We start from the raw sequence: 21,331 nt of genomic DNA on the forward strand, positions 1-21,331 counted from the left end.
CATAATAATCATCTAACAATCATCAGAAATTTGAACAATACTAGACTTTTGTTCATTGTCCAAATATATTATTAGTTTCAGCATTATTATTATTATACGTTTTTCACTGAAAAAAATCTATAAAAATGAAATAATTTCTATAACAAAAATGCACAATTTTACTTAAATATTCGTAAGAAATAGTAGAACAATTTACAAAAATTGAACGTTTTTGCCAATGTTTTGACGTGATATTATTTTAAGCTCTGATTTACTTACTCTGTTTTTTTTTTTTATAATCTAGCTGTTTTATATTTATTTTATGATCTAATATTGGTTAGCGCAGATGATGAATCAAAATGACTGAAATAAATCACACAAACTTAAGAATAGAAGAAATAAATCACACAAACTTAAGAATAGAAGAACGGAGCATAAACTAGAGAAAAGAAACAGACAGGAAGTCAATCTTATTCGATTTGAATTTCGCATGTTTAATAACATGGGATATGTGTATGTATGTGTTTAGGGAGAGGAGACCTCTTATTTTGTGTTAGTGTTAACAATACTGCGCAAGCATATCACGTACGTCCATGTGTGACATAAACGGAAATAAATGTGACGAAAAACGGTTCTCCTCCCCTCCCCCCCGATCTCTTAATTTTTATCCCTCTTGTCTAAACTAGGATTTTTGACTCTCCATTCCTCTACTCTCAAGTCCGTAGTCAATCAATTCGGCATCATATGTCATCATTATATTATCTGAGTTATTATCTGAGAACATGTGTTCCATATATTTTAAATCTATTATACGGTTGGCGAAAAAACCACAAGGTGTCACGTTGTATACAAAATTTTTCTTTATTTAACGATATATATATATATATATATTGCTGGATATTCACGAGATTATATTATACTTTCCATTAGGTACATATTTGAAAAGCCTTGCGTCCTTCCTTTTATTCTCTTACTCGGAACGTATACTAAAAGTCAGTAGCAACAGTCTCAACGGAATCATGTTACAATTTCTTCATTATGTTTTCCTCTTTATAAAATATAAACTAATACTCATTAATATTCAGATACAGTACCGCGTGCTTACAAACTGGTATCCTCCCACCCATTTTCAAGTTCTATTTACTAAATTGCAACTTAAAAATAGGTAATTATTTGCCACTGTTCGAATGACGTATGTTCATAAACCGAGCAAGGATTCGACCAGCGTTAAGGACGCGCATCGCGCAAAGTGAAAAAGATAGTGGTTTTGTTTCAACAAAACGCTCGATCTATATAGTTCCTATCACGTTGTATCAATACGTCATTCAAATTTAAGCATTCATACAAAGCAATATTTTGTGAAATAATAAAAAGCTATCGAGTAATCTAGTCGCTAGCTAACTATAGCTCACGTCGGCAGATCATTGTTGCGCAGCGTTGTGCTGCGTCTCGTGCAGACAGTCCCGTACGGCGACTCTGGCCTGCTGAATGCCGTTCTTCAGTCTCTCGGCGGCACTACGGCTGCCCGCATACGAGAGACGAATGTCCCTGCCGAGCTCCTCGATGATCATCAACAGCTTACCATAATTGTTCTGACCAGGCACGGCCTGGTAATTAATCATGCTGGACGGGCTGGCCTGCGCCACTTGCACGGTTTGCACGTTCTGCAGATTCCTGGGATTTGGCACGGTGATCACAGGTTCGGGAATACGCGGTGGCGGCGGCAGCGGCGGAATCTCCGGCATCTTCGGCGGATCGTTCAATTTCGTGATCGTTATCTCGTTCATCTTGGCCAGCTCGTTCAGCTTCACCATCTCGTTCGTCATTTTTACCGGATATTCCGGTCTTTCCATTTTGGCAATCTCGTTTTGCATATTCGCCATCTTCATCATCTCGTTCATCTTCGTCTTCTCGTTCATCTTGGCGATCTCTTTCGCCATCTCGTTGATCTGCGCGATTTCGTTTAATTTCGTTATGTCATTATTGTACTTTGCCATCTCCGTCATTTTCACCATCTCATTCAGCTTCGCTATCTCGTTCATCCTCTGGACCTCGCTGATCTTGACCATCTGCGACATTTTCATCATCTCATTCATTTTATTGATATCATTATATTTGGCGCTCATCTCAGAATACTTTGCCATCTCGTTCATCTTGGCGATCTCCTGCATCTTTATGTATTCCGTAGTTTTGGCGTATTCCGCCATCTTCTCCATTTCGTATCTCTTCATCATGTCCTGTGACATCTTGTTAAACTCAGAATTCATTTTACTAAACTCCGCCAGTTGAGCCATTTGAACTATATGCTCAGGTACTTTTCCTCTCTCCATCATTTGTTTCAATTCCGCAGATATCTTGTTCATATTCATCTCTGACATCTGGGCTATTGTAGCAGAATCGGGCATCTTGGACAACTCGGCGATTTTGGAAATTTCCCTTGCGAGATTTTCATCCAGACAACGCTTTTTCTTGGCACGATGCCTGGCCATCCGCTGAGCTTCCTGCATTCTCCTCAACGCTGCTTGCTCCTCGGTTTCCTTAGCTCTGGCGTTTTTCATTATCTCCGCAGCCGCATACAGTCTGACAGCACGATCCTCCCCTGTCTCTGACATCTATAATCTCGCATTTCCCTTTATTGTTTTAAGGCAAGATTCTTTTCTGGCATTGAGTTCAATTTACTGATACAATTGTTACCAACACTATCCTTCATGTGCTCTCACATGATAGGATTGTGAAGTCTAAAATAATCTAGAATAAACAAATAGAATAAATATTTCAGGTAAAATAAATGTTATCTCTCCAGCTTATCTTTCCAATATTCTGATCTTCTTTCCTTTTTAGAATGACTCCAGCATTCAATAAGATTATTTGGTTTTCTTGTCTTCAATGGCAATAACCACAACCATAGCTCTGTTTATTCACTTATACATACTGCAATTGAAAGACGGTGCAGCAGACATCTGAAATAAATGAAAGATTGTAAATATGTTGTAAGAACTACGACGAAACGCAAGACGATAAACTACATTCATTCATATTTGAAATCTAACCTAATCTTCCAATACGTTGCGATAAGACAATTAAATCAAAGTGATCTGTAAGATGTACGTTATCAATTAATGTCAACATCTGTCATCCCAGTCCGACAAATCATCATACAAATAATCAGAGACGCGAATCTTCTATGAGAAAAATGCAAACGACATTAAATGTCATCAAATTTCCCTTCTTGTCAGCTGCGGTGATGACGAATTTACGAGTGCCACAGCTATTGACACATAGAAAAGTGTAACCAATAACACTCAAACGATCTGAACCAAGCCAAATTTCAAAATGGTACGTTTTCGAGTCCGAACTTGATTGGCTGATTCGCTCACCGTTAAATCATTGTTTATGTTTTTCTACGTGCTACTGGCCTACACTGGAGTTATCTCGCGCGCATAACGGCTCTTTTCATCGTTGTCCCGATCCTCTTCGTCGTGTCTCCACGCTGTGTCGCCCGGTGTGCGCGACAGTGCGATGTTGCGTAAATGGACGCGCCGCCATGCGACACGACGCGACGCAATCGGGAACAATCGGGAGAGCAAAAAACCGCACGGGGGAGAAGTGAGCGTTCCGCCTCGGCGTCGCGAGTCGCGACAGCGATGCTTGTCACGCGGGCGAGCGGGCGTGCGCATGCGCGCGCCGACCTAAGAATGTCGTCTTCGCCTCGCGCGGCTCACTTCTCTCCCTACCCGCGCCACCTAGTCTCCGCGCGTCCCCTCCCTCCTAATCCCCGCGGCCACCCTACCGCCCGGCCGACGACGATTGACAACAATGGCGGGCGCGTTTCGGCCGATCCGCCGAAAGGCGCCGTCAACTCACCCTGACGAGAAATCGGCCGGCCGCGGGGCTGCGACACGCATCCGCGGCTTCCTCGACGCGTGCCGCGTCCGTCAGTTCGCCTCCCACGTCGATCCGCGCGTCTCTTACCCGGTTTATCCTGCGAAATAGGCGCACAAAGGCGGTATCGGCCGACACGTAAGATTTTCGCGACGGAGCCACTTTAAGGGGCCAAGCGGGGTCGTCGTCGCCGCCGCCGATAGGCTGCGTGTGACGTGGTTGCGTTTATTGACCATAACCCCTTCCTACTATCGTCCGCAACCTCGCGACAGACAGGTGTACGACCCGCGAAACTATTGACCGTCCGTCGGCGCCTCTGCCTGTATTCCGCGTTCTTACGTAGCCGCCGTCTTGGGCGCCTTAGGCTATGGTGTGACGTGTATAATTGGTATACATATATATATATATGTGTGTGTGTGTGTGTGTGTGTGTGTATACTAATCGCGCGACGAAGGCCGGCGACGATCGAGAGGAGAAGCGAGACACTCTTGCGGATTGTATGAAGTTTAATCGAAGGGAGTTTAAACAAGACAGCTGATTAAATCTCTTCGTTGGAAAACGGATCAGTCGATACGACGCTCCAAGTCAGTTCGTCGGAGAAGAGATAAAAGTAAAACACGCCGATACATCTTTGTATGCGACGTCGTGATTATAATCAAAATCACTTGATAAATATTGATGTTGACTTATATAGATCTACGTTTAGAAAATTGAAAGAAATGTAAGCATTTTTAAAGTGTTTAAGCGTTTAGATGGTGTAAGAATTCATGTATGATACAGGATAATTTGTGAATGTTGATATTCCAAGGAATGAAACTTGTACTTTAGATAATAAATTTACATAGTTACCATTTTTATAGAAAATTTAAGAGTTCTCAAGTATTATGAACATTAAATTGAATTAAAATGCATTAATAGCTTATATTTCTTACAACAGAAAATATATTTTTAATGTTATCTCTAATTCTTTAACAATTTAGAAAAAATTATGTCATATATATATATATATATATTTGGTCTATATTTTTTTATTTTTAATTCACTTTCTTGATATACATTTTTTAATTATTCTATAATATATAATTTCAGAAATTGGCACATTTAAGGTTTAATGGAAATTAGATAAAATTATAAAAATAAATAATTGTATTTTTTTCATTGTACAACAGAATACTTTTGGTTTTTGTTTCAGGTTGTATAAAAAGATTCATATATTAAATAGATAACAATGTTTCGTCAAAAGAATTAACTCATATGAATAAAATATCAATTAACGCAATGTATATATCATCATATGAATACTATTTTTTGTTACTGTTGGTCATTCTACCAGTATATCTTTTCTTCAAGCTTTGGTCATGGCTTGGATGGGTATTATTTGTAAATAATTAAAATTTTGACTCTTAAAATGTAACCTAAAGGGTATGTATGAGGCAGATTTCTTCTTATGTACACATGTAAATATGTATAAAGATGTACACATATAAATATATATAAAGATGTACACATATAAATATGTATAAAGAACTATGTCTTTTTTTAATGCACTATCATGCATTTCTATAATATCTGCGAGCCTCGTTTACGGCGATATAATGTTTGTATATGATACAAAATTTTAAATTTTATATATATATATATATACACACACACACACACACACACATATATATATATATATATATATATATACATATACACATTTAAAATTTATTACATAATAAAATGACATGTTATAACAAACTAGCAAAATTTTAAATGCGATAAAATTCGAGCAAAATAGAGTTCTAAAAAAAAAGACAAAATTAAATTTTGTTAGTGATTAAAAGTTCGTCCAGCCCCATTCTTCCACGATGCTTCCATATCCTGAATCTGGCAACATCTTTTCGAGTAATAATACCAATTACCTGGATAAAATATACAAATGTATATAAATAATTTTTTCATAGATTGCAATTTATATTACTTACTTCATTAGTATCATTTACCACTAGTACATGACGTAATCCTAATGCTCTAAAAAGCCTGAATGTTCTTGGCAGTGTTGCAGACTATACAAAAGAGACAAACATTTGCATGAGCCTAAAATATTTTCAGATAATAGAAAGAACTTAATGTAGAAACTACTAACATGTTGTACTGTATAGGGAGAAGGATTCATAAAATGTCTCAAATCAATCGTGTAGGTTTTTTCTTCGTCAGTGATGGCAACTTGCTCAATGGTTGGATATCTAGGATACTCATTTCGAAAGATCTTTATACTCAAAGGTTTTTCCCAAAAATCCTCATACTCATTGAATACTTTATTTTTTAAAAGTACTATTAACTGAGAACGTAATATTAAACCTCGGAGTCGACCGTATGAATTTATTTCAACCTGAAAAAAAAAACGAGAATTAAAGTAAAAACATACAAAATTGCTCGAAATAATTAACAAACTGGCAGATCGTTACCTGATCGCTACTTGGTGGATCAACTACTGGAAATCCATTGAATGTAACGCATTTCAAAAGCTCGACAATGTGCCCTACATTTTCAACAGTTTTTAGCACCACGACAGGATGGCTCATTATCTCAGTTGCGTAAATATTATTCGAAAGTGGAGGCGGTTCCCACGGAAGTAATGGTATTCCTGCCATTTGTATGTGAATATCATAAATTCCCTAAAAGATAAATATTTACTTATATAATATATATTTATTATAAAATGCATGCATATGATACATATAAGCATGAATAATACTTGCCTCATTAAAGAAATCGCCAACCCACTTTGCCATTATAAGGACTATTATAACAGGTAAACCAAAGTATATTCCCTGAGTTGCTTCTATTAAGATCGCGGTTAAACTTATTGTCATCCTGACTACCCCTCCCAATTGTGCGGCAGCACCTAATAAAGCGTATTTGCCAGGATCTAATACTTCCTATAATGCGAAATTTATATTTATAATACAACAGCTGACATTTTATTTTGCTGCGTTGACTTCAACTTCCTGATTCTTACACAATTTGGACACAATCTTGAGAGACCCGATCCAATTAATCTACCCCATGCGGATCCAATCAGCAGGGAGGGAATGAAAAGGCCACTTGACATTGATAGGCCGAAAGTCGTTGCAGCAAGAAAGAAATATAGTACAACAAAAATTGCTAGCGTCATATCATTGTGAGCACCTACAAGTGCGTAATTTAATTGTGCGTTTGTCTTCAGATAATTATATTAATATTATTATTGTATATTGCGCATACCTTTAGGATCATGAAACAAAGATCGTACGCTACTTTCCGGGGTCTGAAACCACAACGCGGCGACTGCATTGTATTCCCCTTCCGCGCAATACATTTGTACTGGAAACTTGGTGGGATCGTTACCTAATGGTTTACAGTCATTGACAAAGTATATCATCAGGGATCCCATCGTCGCGCTCAATATCGCTACTAGAAGAGCCTCGATCACTTTCTGCCATTTTTGTGTCACGAAACGCAAGCGGAAGCAAGTGATCTTGTAATTGATATGATTCCACAGAGCGCCGAGCAATCCGCCGAACGTGCCCATTATCATGAATAGAGGTATCTCATAGATCTGATACGGAATCGAGTCGAATTTTCCTAAATTTAACAGACCAGGATACGAGAGTTCTCCGGGATGCCCATGATACGCACTCAAAATCACATTCAAAGTGAACGTAGTGATCATGCTGGCGAAGAATGTTCTCCATGTAAGACTTTGATTGAAAAAACTAGTACCTTCTTCTATACTGAACAAGACTCCACCTATAAAATCCAAAAATTGCAAGTTATTTTTACATTTTTTATTACACGATATTTATTGTGAGAAAAAAGTGAGTTTAAATTAATAAAAGAATTTATTATTAAAATAATGCGCGAAAAATGTTCTATCTATAACTGTTAATATTTAATATTAATATTACCAATAGGTGCTCCGAAAGCCGCCGACACTCCGGACGCAGCACCTCCGGACACGAATTCTCGTTTCTCATGATCTTCTCTGAAGTATTCGAATATTTTTAAATCCTTCTTAAAAGTCGTACTTTTACCCTGAGAGATCCCTGCAGCTATGATAGCACCAGAATGGATCATAGGACCTTCCTGCACAAAAAATATCAAACGTGAATGATCTTGACGAATAGAAATAACGATGATGGGTCACTTACCTTGCCTCCTGCTAGGCCTCCAACTACGGTGCATATAACACCGATAGATTTCACAGCCAATGTTTTAATGCGCACAACTCGCGGTATTTTGACTCCATTCAAATAACATTTTACTTGCGGAATACCACTCCCCGCAGCAACAGGCTCAATGAAGGCCACTAAGACGGCACCTATGAAGACTGGTACCATATTTGACACTAACCACATCACATACGGTAACCACAGGCATCCTTCTATCACACAGTGATCTACATCTGTCAACATAAGATATGTATATTATTCTATATATCATATAGATTACCACACGTATTTAACTTATACAGATTGCATGTATTATTAAATGTACATTTCTTAAGCCAGCCATATTTTTTGCTGGATAATTCCTCTATTAATATATCTACAAAGCATGCTATGAGTGCAGTGCAAATTCCGATCAGGAGGAAGATGAACCATCTGGCGAAATTCTTTTTAACAACAAACTTGTATCCCTTTTTCCTCTCTTCATCTTGTAGAAGATAATTTTCACAGGGATCATAATCCAGACTCTGAAAACAAGATGCCATTAATCCAACCGACATTACCAAGAGAAGATAAGGTAGTTATATGTGTATGTATATAACAAAAAAAAAAGAAAACATAAACAATCATCTTTAAACGAGGTCAATAGGTGATCGCAATCGATACACCATTAAAAGTTATTATGCGATTACTTCATAATTGGTTGATAAGAAATTAGTCGCTCCTGGAGTTATATCCTCGACGTGCACCCTTTTGGGTTGACCCAAGATAGCCTCTATTTCGCTGTACGATGTATTAACGTTGGCGCTGCTCTGTGTTGATACAATAGAACAGTATAGATATACAGTAAGAGAAAACTCGCGAACGAGTTATTCAATTCGATTTACCCGAAATCGCACATTGATATCATTGTTGGAATATGACGCAAAGTTGTTCCTCGGTTTGATCAGCCTCTCCCTGTCGTCCTCGTCGCAGATGTCGATGCAATCAATATTTTCTCTATTGTTCTCGGCACTGGACATCGTGGATGGATTCATTGTTCTCTGCGACAGGATCTAGAGATGTGTTCTCAACCGCATTTCCCAGCGAAGGGGATGATCCACGATCTACGGGGAGATCGTCGAGATGTTCACCTCATGGGTCACACCATACCGTGGTGTTCACGCGGAATCGTACGTGAGAGGCGTGCGTGTGCACGGGGAAAATGATATCAAAATGATATATTGCGGACGAACGAATCGACGGCGGGTACGTAACTAGTCCCGAGTGACTCATTGCTACGCAATTGCGGAAGCGCAGCAGCAGTAACAACGACACAACGATGACGGCAGTGGCGGTGGCGACCGACTGACCGACCGATAAAGCGCGCGAGCGTGAACATGACGCACGCGTGCCATTATTCACTACTCGATTTCGGGAGGGAGGAAGAGAGATGGGAAGAGAGCGGGCTGACATACCCCCGAGGTCGAGGTCACGCGAAGCCGCGTGCATCTTTCTCGGGGAGGCGCCAATGCACTCTGTGCGATAAGATTCGCGATCAACGTCCGAGAGCGTTCGGAGTTGAACTATCACGGAGATGTCATAGATGTTTTATGTTTATTTTCTTTTTACCAATGTAGATTAGCTTTAATTTTAAGAATTAGAAAAAGATTAAAAGTAAAGTAAACGATATTAAAGTTAATCTATATTGATAGAAATGGACATTAGCGAGTTACCCCCTGCACTCGTAGGTCCTTATCTGGCCGGGAGTTTAAGTCTTATCTTACAAGTAATAATCTTAGCAAAAAATATCAAGAGAATGAGAAACGAAGCTCTATGTCCGGTAAATACTGACTAATGTTAAATCAATATTATAATTTTCTTCTTAAGACATGTGCTATATTACCCTTGTATCGTTGAATAGAATATTATAAAATCTTTGTTTTTTTTTTTTTTTTTTTTTTTTTCAGCTGAATTGGACAACGCTTGTTGTATCTAAAATAAAATAAATATATGTTTGAAGTTTAACAGAAACGAAAAAGAAAATTTTAGTGCAGTCAATAAAAAAAACAGCGATAAAAAAAACAGATTTATAATGTTAATGTAACATTACTATCAGTTGTTTACCAGAAGAATGGATAGTTAGAGTATCGAGATTGCGACTGTACGGATCTGACATCTATCAAGTCGGTATAATTAGCATTTGTATGGAAATTACAATGAATGTTGACGTAGACGTTACAGAAAATATAACTTTCAGAATCGGACACGCTTCTTAGGACAGCCTAACTACGAATCTAACGCTAACTGAAATTCTGATTCTCGACGTTTCTGATTTCCAAGTACAGCGTGAACAGCGTGTAGAGGGCCTCCAGCCGGGCATCCTCGCGCGTAGGAATATCCAGGAGATTACAAACTATGTCGACCAACTGTGGCAATTCGCAGTCGAGCTCCAACAGATCCAGCTGCAGCTCGTTGAGCTTCTCCTCAACCTGCGGCGGCCATTGCTGCATCAGCCCATCGATGTCCGGCATCGCGCGGCTCAACTGCACCCCCGGGGGATGTTTACTCCTGTGCAGCTGATTCATGTCGTCGATCCATTTGTCGATCGACTTGCCATTCCTCTCGGCGTCTTCGATCCTCTTGACAACCGCCTGCCTCGCAGCAGCGCCGGCGCTCCTCGAATGATTCCGCAGCTGCAGATGCAGCACCGCCTGGTCCGACTGATCGGTACATGGTTCGTCTAGTACCGTAAGGCCGACCTTATCTTCTACTCCGTCAGGCCTAGGCACCTTTATGAAGGCGTCTATGTCGCCGACCGCTGGTATGTAGTCGGGGATGAACGGTATTAGCTTGTAATTCAGCTCGATTCTCTGCGGCGTGTACCTGAATCGACGATCAGTCGTTTGATTGCGAGACGATAAATCTCGAAAGTAAGTTTTGTTATAAGAAATAAAGGCAACAGAGAATCAAGTACTGTTATCGGTGCGTAAATATTTAATAAATATACTTATTTTACATTTCAAATCCCCATAAATAATACTAATAAATCCACATTTTTACATTTCTTATTGTGATATTTTCAAGAATTCTGTGATACTTTAAACTTGTATTGTTTTCTATATTTTTACTTTATTTTATTTTTTAATTTTTATTTTTTTCTATTTAATAGTTGCTTTGGGAGATGAGACCGTAATTTTTGGTAGAAATACACTTGCCTTATGATATTCTGGAACAACTCCTTGACTTCCGTCGAGGTCTCTAAATTCTCGAACTCCTTGGGATCGTACAGGTCAATCGGCTTTGCGGCGCTGCTGCCCTGGATGTCATCGTCGTCGCTCTCCTCGCTATCCGAAGGATCGCTGCCGATCCCCATCGATTTCTCGAAGCCGATATCATTGCCCGTCGAGTATCTGCCGGATTATAAGAAGTATTATTACAATTTACGTATCTATAAATATGATAAGTCACGCAATAAGAAAATATGTTACAGGAAAAATTCTATGAAGTCAGCGTCACCAGGTGGCCATTATTGTCAATTAACGTAGGTAATAAGCCGTGATTTGCGTAACAATTACCTCCTGAATTCCTGACCGCCGCCGCCTCCGCCACGCGGCGAGTTGGAGGCCAATGTGTTTGTGCTGTCACTTGTCACGCTCTTCCTGGTCCTTCGGGAACTCGCGGGGCCGCGGCTCACCGGGCTCTTGACCTCCTCGGCGTTACGCACCACGATCGCCTCGTCGAATTTACCGAACGCTGTGATGTGCGTTCCCTCGTCATCCTCGTCGCTGCTGTCCTTGATATCCATAGTCGGCGCCGAGGAACGGCCATCGGCACGTCCTTCGACGATTGCCCTTAGGGTCTGTATGACGACGAGTGTGGATAGACCGGGAGGGGACAAGTTGCACGACGGTTTTTATCCGACGTGCGATCTATGTAGATTAATGACAGGAAGGAAAGAAGGAATATTCCCTCCGACACGTTGCCTTCACGATAGACAGTGACAGCGATTTGTTTTCTTAACGTTGCCATAGTTTCATCGATCGGAATCAACTGTTCAAAGAGAAAATGTTGAATGATATATCAAATAATAATTTTATGTGAAATATATAACATGATAATGTGTCAAATAATTTGCTTTATAATCATCAGTGAAAAATAGTTCAATTTGCATCATTAATAATAAATTAATAATAAAAAATAAAACAAAGAGAGCAAAATAAGAGTCAAGTGCTATAATTAATACAGTTTATATTAAAATTTGTCCGAAATAATATAAAACAAATAATATAAAATTAATAATACAAACAATTGTAAAAAAAAATTTTTATATTATTTTGTAAAAAAATTAATACTTTGGCATAAGGCATAAAAATAGAAGCGTATCCTTTTTTTACATTCTATTCTATACATAATTACTGATAACTTGTGCAAGATTCTTTATTACATGTGTATGGGTAATTTCCTATTTGTGCGTTTCAAACGGTGCTGATTTTAATAGGAATTCCCACGCGGACTCATAATACAAATCAAGATGAATCAGATCATGCTTCGCAACTGGACTCAACCGCGACAGTTCACCGCTTATATGTATACATCTGTGATATGTATTTCTGTTTATGCAAGTTGCAACACGAGATCGCATATCTTTCATCTGCGTTCTTTCTCAATTCTATTCTCGTTTTACAACAGCAATATTACACCTTGGGAAATCTACATATTTTTTGTATACATGTCTTCGCGAGTAGGCACGTTCTAGACACGATTACAATGTCAATTAAAAAAAGAAGCAGGTATAAGAATTATAAGAATTTCTCCGCTGCGCGTTGTTTATCGTAAACGCAAACGGTTTCGATCGTTTTATCGCGCTCGATCTTTATGTGTATAATCCATATAATTCAAGAAAGACACTGCCCGCGGAGATAAGACACTGCAAGCGGACTTTTGTTTTACGACGGGCAATGCAGACGAGTGCAATAAATAGTGCGAACGGAGCTCTCGCTCTCGTTGTTATCTGCCGATAACGCGTATACCAAATGGGTTAATCGCTGTTAAAAACGGTGGAGCAATCGATAAGAAACTCGCGGGCTGTCGTAAAGCGTTTATTAATCACATTATAAGTCGACTACAAACAGGCATAATTCCATACCGCCGGGATTATATCCGGCGATACGCGCGCCGTGTGAACATTGATAAAAATATAAAAATCATTCTCAAAAGTATTATATCGCATCGGCAAAAAGGCGATATAAACAACAACAAGGAAAAGAATTACAATCGTCGAAAATAGTTATAATTATCAAAAATTGAGGAGCGCTCAAAAATGTCATCGAGATCCTTCTCAATTGAAGAAGATATTTTTATCTTGAATCAAACGACGAGTAATCTCAGATACTCTCATTCATTGACTTCGACATCGACGTCTACGCGTTACCGCTTCTTCGAAAAATCGGGTATTTCCCATAAACGTGACCGCTCCTGGTGCGCCTTATCAACCAGTCTCGGGGTGTCGTTTGAGAAACAGGACGACCCGTCTGCGTTTTTCGTGTGTGCTTAACGTAGCTCAAGCGTGCTCTCGAGATTCTAGACGCTAAGGGATTAAGATAGGAAGGAAGAGAATTAATTTCGTGAAATAGAAAGGCATTACCGAGATTACTTTTGAACAATCGCGCTATCTCGTCTGCGATACCGTTAAAATTACCATTCGTGTTGTTGCAGAGATTTGAGGAACTAGGATTGAAGTCACACGAGGGACTTGATGTTGATTGATCTATTATTTTCTGCTGAGGAGGATCCATACTAGGTGCTGATATCCTAGTGTTCGAGATAATCGGTGACGAGATATTTTGTATCTTAGGAACGACATTATGCGATAGACCAATCGAATCGCCACAAGCGTGATGGCAGCTTATTAGGCTTGATCTCGTAGTTCTTTGGTACCAAAAGGATGACGGATCTTCCTCGAGAGTCATGGAAATCCTATTAGTCATGGAAAAAAGGAGATCTTGGCTAAATTCTCAATTTTTATTTAACAATAATCTCAATAAATCAAATCTGTTTTTTTTTTTTTTTTTTAATAAGCCAAGGAGGTTTACGTTTCAATGTTGCTCGTGTCATCCGATGCTTCGTTCTTCGGAGAATTCACTGACAGTATCATGAACGCGAAGAGCAGCCCGCAAATCGCAAGAAATACAAAAAGATCGGCGATGGGATGCTGCTGTGGCATAGCTCGTATCTTCGAATCTGCGTTGTCGAGGTTTTCCTCCGTGGACGCGAACCACGTAAATTCGCGGAAGATAAAGTCCTGCGACATGTAAAGTTACGAGCGTAAGCCGCAAGCAAGTTACATAGTGCAGCGAAAGATACATAAAAATTCACGTAGTGTTCAAACTCGATCTCTGTTCGAGGCAATAACAGTAAACAAATAAATATCTAAATATACAAATGATACAAGATATATAGTATAAAATAAATAAAATATATAATATATAAATAATATATATTAACACTAATATATATTAATTGATTAATAACACGTATAATTACGTATGTTATTAAGAATTTCTTTCGATCGCAAGCAGGCGGGACATGAAAAACGTACTTGCAAAAATATCCAGATCTGTCGGACAATCAATTGGACCAGGTAATATACGTCGCTCACATTATCCATAGTTGACAATTGTCCACTAATCCAATAAATGGTTGAACCGATCGAAGCGTCGCTTTACAGAAATGTGTACGATTTTCCGTCGTGTCATTCTTGTCAGAAGAAAAAAGATTGCTCGATCCACCAATTGAAAAGTCTGACAAAGGCATCGCGAATCGAATCGACAGTCATTTTCGCGCGGATTGCGAACACGGAATTTTATGAAATCTCTAACATTGCACATCAAGACTAATGCGAAATATTATTGCGAGATTTTTCAAATAGTTAGAAAATAAATTACGAAAATATTTGCGCGCGTTTTTATTTCCGATTCGACACAATCTGAAACCAGAAGAAGTATATCTATTTTCAATTTGTTTTCCATCTTTAATCTATTTGTATTTTGCAAATGAATACCGCTATTGCACATTTACATAAGTGCACCTTGGCAATCATGTAAATATAGAATAACAAAAAGTCTCATATGCAGTTTTTTTTTTTATACAGATATGTAATCAACAATCACAGTAATAGCGAAAAGGTAATAAAAAAATACGAAGTATGTCGATGAATTCTTTTTCATGTTCACCGATAAATTAATTTACTTATTAAATTTGCACACGGCAGATAATTCACCTTTCTAATGAGAAACGCATCTTATGAATAAATTCATTGTAGATTTTGCAAACTTTTTCAACAAACATCACAGTCTTTTCGCATGAAAGAAATTCAACATTTTCCTGGATAATTTCCAATATGAAAAGAAAACCATAAGTAGTGTAGAGCATTATAGAGAAATTACGATGGTTAAATTGGAAACTGGCTGAACAATATCGCATTTTTTTCTTTATGTTAATCAACTGATGCACGATTTTTAGATGACTCGTGTCTCCTTTCATCCTTTTCCTCTCAGAAATTCGCAAAGGTTTTTGTTTGACAATTTCATGAACGCGTCACACAGTCATAGTGTCTTTATGACTTTACGATCTTGGCCTAGTTTGGTTTTTATTCAAGATAAAGAAATCTTTATCGTAGTACTTAAAGTATTTCAAACACGAATACACATTGTGTTGACGCTTACTTTTGTTTCCATTTCATATTTCGATTGACCAAGATAATTTTGTTGCGTAAAGAAAAATTGCGTTCGATTAATCTTTATAACAATCGAAGATATCTTTATCATATCCTCCATATATATTTTTGAGAAATTATTAGTTGGAAAATAAAAAATAGATCAATAAACTATTTTTGAAATTATACTGGTTTGATTATTCCACGCTAAATGATTATAGCTGCGTTTGTTGATTTTATTGATAATGAAATTATCTGCGTTTATTGATTTTAATGATAAACGTATTGATAGTAATTCATTTTATTTTGTGAAAGAAAGAAGTATATAAATAATATTATTTTAAATAATATCTTAAAAGATCTGTATTTATATCAATTTTTTGTTCTCTCTCGAAGACAATTAGATAAAAAATTAGGCGAAAGTTGGAGAACACGCGTAAAATTTTCCAAAATAAAATAAAATTTTGCAAAAAAATCTTCAGATTTTATTAAAATCTAATTCCAACTTCAACCTCATGTCTTCATTTCTCAATTTTTCTTTAATCATCTTGAAAAATAATTTTCAATTAAATTTAAGATTAAATAAATATAATTACAATACGTAAGAATTATTATATTGTATATCTTTTTGCAAATAATAGTCCAATTAGGGGAACAGCTTTTGAGCAATAAAGAGGAAAAATCTTATCGGTATTCACGTGCCGAGTTGAGAGAAATCCTTGAAGACATCTCGGAGCTTACTATTAAAAATTATTGGTCTAACGCGCTCGTTACATCACGAGAGATGAAAGTCGTGGCACGTGATGCATATTCGCGAAGTATATTCGTGTGTGCAGCAATGAGAAACTAGTATCTAATCGGGGGAAGGACAGCTTTGTCCGACTTTACGCGGATTTGTTGGCTCGTTAGCCACCAATCGGTGGCTAACGAGCGTCCCGTAGTCGCGTCCTCGAGCGATGCGAATGCAAGGAACGGCGGTATCTTTGTTTTCCGTCAATCGGAGATTTGCAGACACGTCGGAGCCTCCGGCAGTTGAAATTATTCCACACTTCCGGATGGATCGTCATTTTCGCCGAGAGGAAGTTTCAGTCATTAGCTGCATCTTCGCGGAGACTCCGCCGGATCTCTCCTCCGTCACGGAAAATCTGCAAATTGACAATAGTCGAGAGAGATTCGCGAGTGATTGTCACGCATGAAGTGTTAAACACTTATGCTGATAAAGCATCCACTTCGTGATAAAATCTTAGAGAAATATCGAGAACCGCGAATAAAAGTGCGAAGGAGCAGCTCGCAATCTAGTTCGAGGAGCATCGCGAGAGTGCTACTTCTGTTCCTACCTTATCGCGAAGTATATTCGCGAGTGAAGATAGGATAAAGATTGTTCTCCTGTGAGAGTGATCGTCACGGGATTCTAGCCTCGGTATTCATCGGCGGAAAAGTCCGGGTCAGTTTTTCGCGCGTGGCGCGATTAGCGTTGCGTTCCGTCGCGTCCTAGAAAACGTAAAAATTTCAAAGACTCTCTAGTTCCTCTCTCTAGTTCCTCTCGCGTCTCTCGCACTTCTCGTGCGTCGTAATGGCAAAACCGGAAAAAATAGAGGACGACATTTACGTGAGATTCTCTTAAATTATACGTAAAATACCTGAAGACCGGGTACCGCGATTTTTCATTAAATTCACTTGCGAATTATTTTTGTTTTTCAGAAGCCAAATGGGTATACTAACGAGGCCTTCCAGTTGGACGGTTTCGATTCTCACGAGAATATTCCGCCTGATTATGAGACAGCGACGAGTTCCGATAAAGAGCAGGAACCGAAACCTGAAAGTTTAGTGCGTATTATTACGTACATCGTCATGTCAAATCGAGGGAATCGTCAATTTCAGAAAATAAATTTTTGATTGTCAGGTAGTCACCAAGGGAGCCGAATGGGAAGGTAGACTGGAGTTTCTGATGGCTTGTATAGCCACTTCCGTTGGATTAGGAAACGTATGGAGGTTTCCGTTCACCGCGTATGAGAACGGCGGTGGTGCCTTCCTGATACCCTATATTATAGTCTTAATCCTGGTCGGGAAACCATTTTATCTTTTGGAAGGACTCCTGGGACAGTTCACCAGCAGATCCTGCGCGAAAACGTGGTACATGACGCCGGCTATGAAAGGTGAGATCTTCCGAGAAGAATAGAAACGATCTCGAGTCTTTTTATAATAGAATTAATTTAACTCTTGAACGCGCATGACCTACTTTATGATGATATATAAAAAGTAAGATAACGGCTTCGGCGAATCTCAACATGAGTGTACATCGAAGAGCATTTTTAAGATTTCTCTCAGAATTGCTTAATTTAATTGTTTAAATAATAAATAATAAACTATTATTATTTAAATAATAAATTATTTGAGATTTTATCGATGATACTAGAAAAAAATTTTATTATAAAAATTCAAATATTAATTTTGTGCAATTTTTTTATAAATACTAAATAGAGTTTAGCCTCTTGACTTTATTTCTTTTCAGGATTGGGATACTCGCAAGCGTTCGCCGCATTCTGCGTTGTTTCGTATTACTGCGCCTTGATGGCATTGACCTTGTATTATCTGGTGCAGAGCTTCCAATCTGAATTACCATGGTCGATCTGTCGTCCAGAATGGAAAGATTACTGTATCGATGTTTCGTTAAATAAAACTATTTCTGAAGTTCGTAATGTCACTGTACAAAGTTCTGCAGAGCTGTACTTCAGGTTCGACGCTAAAACTGCATTAGTTGCTTCTTTGAGTCTATTAATATTATTAGTCTATTTAGAGCCGATTGTTTCCCTTCCGAATAAATTTATTTACTGAATAAAGCTGTGAATAAGAAAAAAAGAAAATGCGAAAGAGCGAGAAAATTTATCGAAAGATGAAACAACCCACTCTTAATATTGAAGAGTTCTTTTAAATTTTTTTAGGAACGACTATTACAATTTTTTATGATATTTCCAATTTTCAGGAAGATAGTGTTGCAGGAATACGAGTCCATCGAGAATGGTATCGGCGTGCCGTCCTGGCAGCTGTCGATATGTCTGTTCCTCAGTTGGGCCTGCGTCTTTGGGGTGCTTTTCCGCGGCGTGAAGAGCACGGGTAAAGCCGCCTATTTCCTCGCGATATTCCCATACGTCGTGATGGCCGCTCTGTTGATCAGAGCTGTCACTCTTGAAGGCGCCGTCGACGGCATCCTCTTCTTCGTAACGCCGAAATGGGACGCTCTGTGGAAGCCCACCGTCTGGTACGCCGCCATTACGCAGTGCTTCTTTTCACTGTCGGTCTGCTTCGGCCCGATCATCAACTATTCGTCCTACAACAATTTCGAACACAGAGTAGACAGGTAATACAACGTATAAAGAAAGGCAGACAGATAGAATATTAACAAAATAAATTAAAAAAGAAAGCTTTTGAACTCAATTCTTTAAAGTGTCAGTTTTTATCGCGAATGAGTTAAGAAGAATTAAGAAGGAAAAAAATGCTTTTTATTTCATTTCATTCTACTCATTTCCTTAGGGACGTGATGATAGTGACTACGCTGGATACGTTCACCAGCCTGATGGCCGGTTGCACGATCTTCGGCATCCTTGGTAATCTGGCCCACGAGATGAAAGCGAAGGACATCTCGAAGGTAGTTCGCGGCGGCACCGGTTTAGCCTTCATTTCCTATCCGGACGCGCTATCGCGTTTCACTTTCGTGCCGCAGCTCTTCTCCGTCCTGTTCTTCATCATGCTGTTTGTCCTCGGCACAGGAAGCGCCGTCGCGCTGAGCGGCGCGGTGTTCAGCATCTTTCGCGATCACCTGCCGATGATGAGGCAGTGGCTGTTGGTGCTCTGCGTCACTTGCTTCGGCTTCGTCGTCAGCCTCGTCTATATCACTCCGGTGTGTTAAACAGGTCACGCAAGGCTTGCTCTAAAGCACACACAAACATTAGTCATCAAATGTTGCGTTTAACCGATACCTGATAACTAATCGTGCGCGTGTTTGATCCGCACAGAAATGCAAAGCTCCACGCTGATACTGAATTTATTTAATAGCGATTGCTAATCGAATACGAATTTACAATTTAAATATTGCGAGCATAATTATTCTGAATAAGTGATCGCTTGTGACTCTTAATCGTTCTGCAAGATAAAATTGTTTAACATTTTTTTAAAATAATTAAAGAACTCAAGAATCTTGAAAAACAGAAGTACTTCTCAGAAAATATTAATGTTCTGTATTAATGTTTAATAATGATGTTAAATAATAATTACAGGGCGGTCAGTGGTTCATAACGTTGATCGATTATTACGGCGGCACTTTTGTGGCGATAATCGTCGGTGTCCTCGAGATGATAATCATCTTCTGGGTGTATGGCCTCTCTAATTTTCTCACTGACATGGAATTCATGCTGGGCAAGAGGCTGAGTTTCTACTGGCGAATCTGTTGGCTCGTGATTACGCCTTTGCTCATGATCGTCATACTAATTTACACGTGTGCCACCTATGACCCACCCACGTACGATGGCGCACGATTTCCTGGTTATGCCTACGGTCAGTGTTTTTTGAATTCCATAATTTTATATATTATCTAAATTTTTTTACTGCAAATTATAAGTTATTATTATTGCAAAACAATATCTGTGTCTTTTTACTTTCAGGAATAGGATGGTTTGTGCTGGCTCTAGGAATATCTCCCATCATATGGTGGTTTTGCCAGAAAATAATCGCGAATAAAACATCGTCCGTTCTCGAGGTAGATATTATAATGGAATTAATCGAATTTTTAATTAAAGTCGAAATCGTAAATCCTAATTCTTGAAATTCGGAAACGCATTATAGTCTGTCAAAGCAGCATTTCGGCCTGCGGAGGATAAATGGGGACCAAAGAATCCGAAGATATACCAAGAGTGGAAAGCATTTATGCTGGAGAAAAAACTCGCCAAAGGCGGTCTAATGAAGACGTTTTTTAAATAAACAGCTTTATTTATTATCTTCTTGCCCATCTAAGTCAGTTGCTTTTACTTAATTGTTAGCTAGCGTAATGTAATAAAAGAAAATAAAATAAAAATGATTTCAAACATTATATTCTAGAAAAATATAAATTTTAATCTCTCTTTAATCATCAACTTCTAAGAAGTAAAATATCTTTAAAATATCCCAGTATCAAATTAGAAACAGCAAAAGACATCAAAGACGAGCCTTCTAATTTACGCTTCCGAGTATTCCGTGATTACGTCACACGAAATACTATTGTTTAATTACGCGCGGATGTAATTACGAGTCATTGGTGTTATGTAACGCTCAGACAATCAGATTTATATAGGGATTAGATTTTCAGGTTTATCCAACGTAATCCTTCGGTTCGGTTCTCTTCTCTGTCAAAATGTTATGCCGGCTCTTATTATTACGTGGCTCAGGAATCAGTCGCATGTAACGTGTCATTATAGAAATCCGTCCGTCCGTCGGTGCTCGCCTCCCCATGGCATTCCTCGCGCGCATTCGATAATTTACTCGCGGTCTCGATAAGCTTTCCTTGTTTATGCGTACTTGAGACCGAGGAAATCGCACCGGCATTACG

At 38.7% G+C, this 21,331-nt stretch overlaps 5 protein-coding genes and 2 long non-coding RNA genes across 13 annotated transcripts; 3 read left to right on the forward strand and 4 right to left on the reverse strand.

The window, feature by feature from the left end:
- Window positions 1-821: 821 nt before the first annotated feature.
- On the reverse strand, window positions 822-4,045 carry LOC105426363 (CDK2-associated protein 1). 5 transcript variants are annotated; one of them, XM_089079098.1, is made up of 3 exons: window positions 3,844-4,045; window positions 3,030-3,074; window positions 822-2,939 (listed from the first exon to the last, which is right to left on the reverse strand). In XM_089079098.1, exon 3 carries the CDS (start codon window positions 2,589-2,591, stop codon window positions 1,401-1,403), a length of 1,191 nt encoding a protein of 396 aa, XP_088935224.1. In that variant the 5' UTR covers window positions 2,592-2,939; window positions 3,030-3,074; window positions 3,844-4,045; the 3' UTR covers window positions 822-1,400. The 5 variants fall into 5 exon arrangements, with proteins under 5 accessions (XP_088935224.1, XP_011635865.1, XP_011635862.1 ...); XM_011637563.3 differs by lacking the exon at window positions 3,844-4,045 and adding an exon at window positions 3,357-3,578; XM_011637560.3 differs by lacking the exon at window positions 3,844-4,045 and adding an exon at window positions 3,357-3,578 and having other exon boundaries at window positions 3,030-3,247.
- A 193-nt stretch (window positions 4,046-4,238) lies between these two features.
- Window positions 4,239-5,388, forward strand: LOC105426365 (uncharacterized). The gene is made up of 2 exons (XR_967754.2): window positions 4,239-4,582; window positions 5,054-5,388. It is a non-coding gene; the product is annotated as an uncharacterized LOC105426365 (long non-coding RNA).
- Window positions 4,990-9,381, reverse strand: ClC-b (chloride channel protein 7). 3 transcript variants are annotated; one of them, XM_089079092.1, is made up of 12 exons: window positions 8,945-9,381; window positions 8,750-8,864; window positions 8,386-8,584; window positions 8,040-8,293; window positions 7,797-7,974; window positions 7,114-7,638; window positions 6,869-7,038; window positions 6,609-6,788; window positions 6,315-6,524; window positions 5,993-6,238; window positions 5,832-5,912; window positions 4,990-5,768 (listed from the first exon to the last, which is right to left on the reverse strand). In XM_089079092.1, the coding sequence occupies exons 1-12, from the start codon at window positions 8,965-8,967 to the stop codon at window positions 5,667-5,669; spliced, it is 2,283 nt and encodes a 760-aa protein (XP_088935218.1). In that variant the 5' UTR covers window positions 8,968-9,381; the 3' UTR covers window positions 4,990-5,666. The 3 variants fall into 3 exon arrangements, with proteins under 3 accessions (XP_088935218.1, XP_011635869.2, XP_011635868.2); XM_011637567.2 differs by having other exon boundaries at window positions 5,850-5,912; window positions 8,750-8,869; XM_011637566.3 differs by having other exon boundaries at window positions 8,750-8,869.
- A 358-nt stretch (window positions 9,382-9,739) lies between these two features.
- LOC148935914 (uncharacterized) lies at window positions 9,740-11,666 on the forward strand. The gene is made up of 4 exons (XR_016139776.1): window positions 9,740-9,879; window positions 10,007-10,860; window positions 11,209-11,466; window positions 11,530-11,666. It is a non-coding gene; the product is annotated as an uncharacterized LOC148935914 (long non-coding RNA).
- IFT46 (intraflagellar transport 46) lies at window positions 10,210-11,844 on the reverse strand. The gene is made up of 3 exons (XM_011637565.3): window positions 11,615-11,844; window positions 11,255-11,449; window positions 10,210-10,922 (listed from the first exon to the last, which is right to left on the reverse strand). Exons 1-3 carry the CDS (start codon window positions 11,842-11,844, stop codon window positions 10,340-10,342), a joined length of 1,008 nt encoding a protein of 335 aa, XP_011635867.1. The 3' UTR covers window positions 10,210-10,339.
- Window positions 11,845-13,103: 1,259 nt separating this feature from the next.
- LOC105426368 (uncharacterized) lies at window positions 13,104-15,341 on the reverse strand. Its single transcript, XM_011637568.2, has 3 exons — window positions 14,638-15,341; window positions 14,132-14,340; window positions 13,104-14,015 (listed from the first exon to the last, which is right to left on the reverse strand). The coding sequence occupies exons 1-3, from the start codon at window positions 14,704-14,706 to the stop codon at window positions 13,460-13,462; spliced, it is 834 nt and encodes a 277-aa protein (XP_011635870.2). The 5' UTR covers window positions 14,707-15,341; the 3' UTR covers window positions 13,104-13,459.
- A 1,296-nt stretch (window positions 15,342-16,637) lies between these two features.
- Window positions 16,638-20,836, forward strand: LOC105426369 (sodium-dependent nutrient amino acid transporter 1). Its single transcript, XM_011637569.2, has 9 exons — window positions 16,638-17,362; window positions 17,455-17,580; window positions 17,657-17,909; window positions 18,266-18,488; window positions 18,737-19,111; window positions 19,285-19,651; window positions 20,028-20,304; window positions 20,412-20,506; window positions 20,593-20,836. Exons 1-9 carry the CDS (start codon window positions 17,327-17,329, stop codon window positions 20,725-20,727), a joined length of 1,887 nt encoding a protein of 628 aa, XP_011635871.2. The 5' UTR covers window positions 16,638-17,326; the 3' UTR covers window positions 20,728-20,836.
- Window positions 20,837-21,331: the final 495 nt, after the last annotated feature.

The sequence above is a fragment of the Pogonomyrmex barbatus genome, unplaced genomic scaffold (genome assembly GCF_055798465.1).
Source record: "Pogonomyrmex barbatus isolate J1 unplaced genomic scaffold, ASM5579846v1 scaffold3, whole genome shotgun sequence".
Lineage (NCBI taxonomy): Eukaryota > Metazoa > Arthropoda > Insecta > Hymenoptera > Formicidae > Pogonomyrmex > Pogonomyrmex barbatus.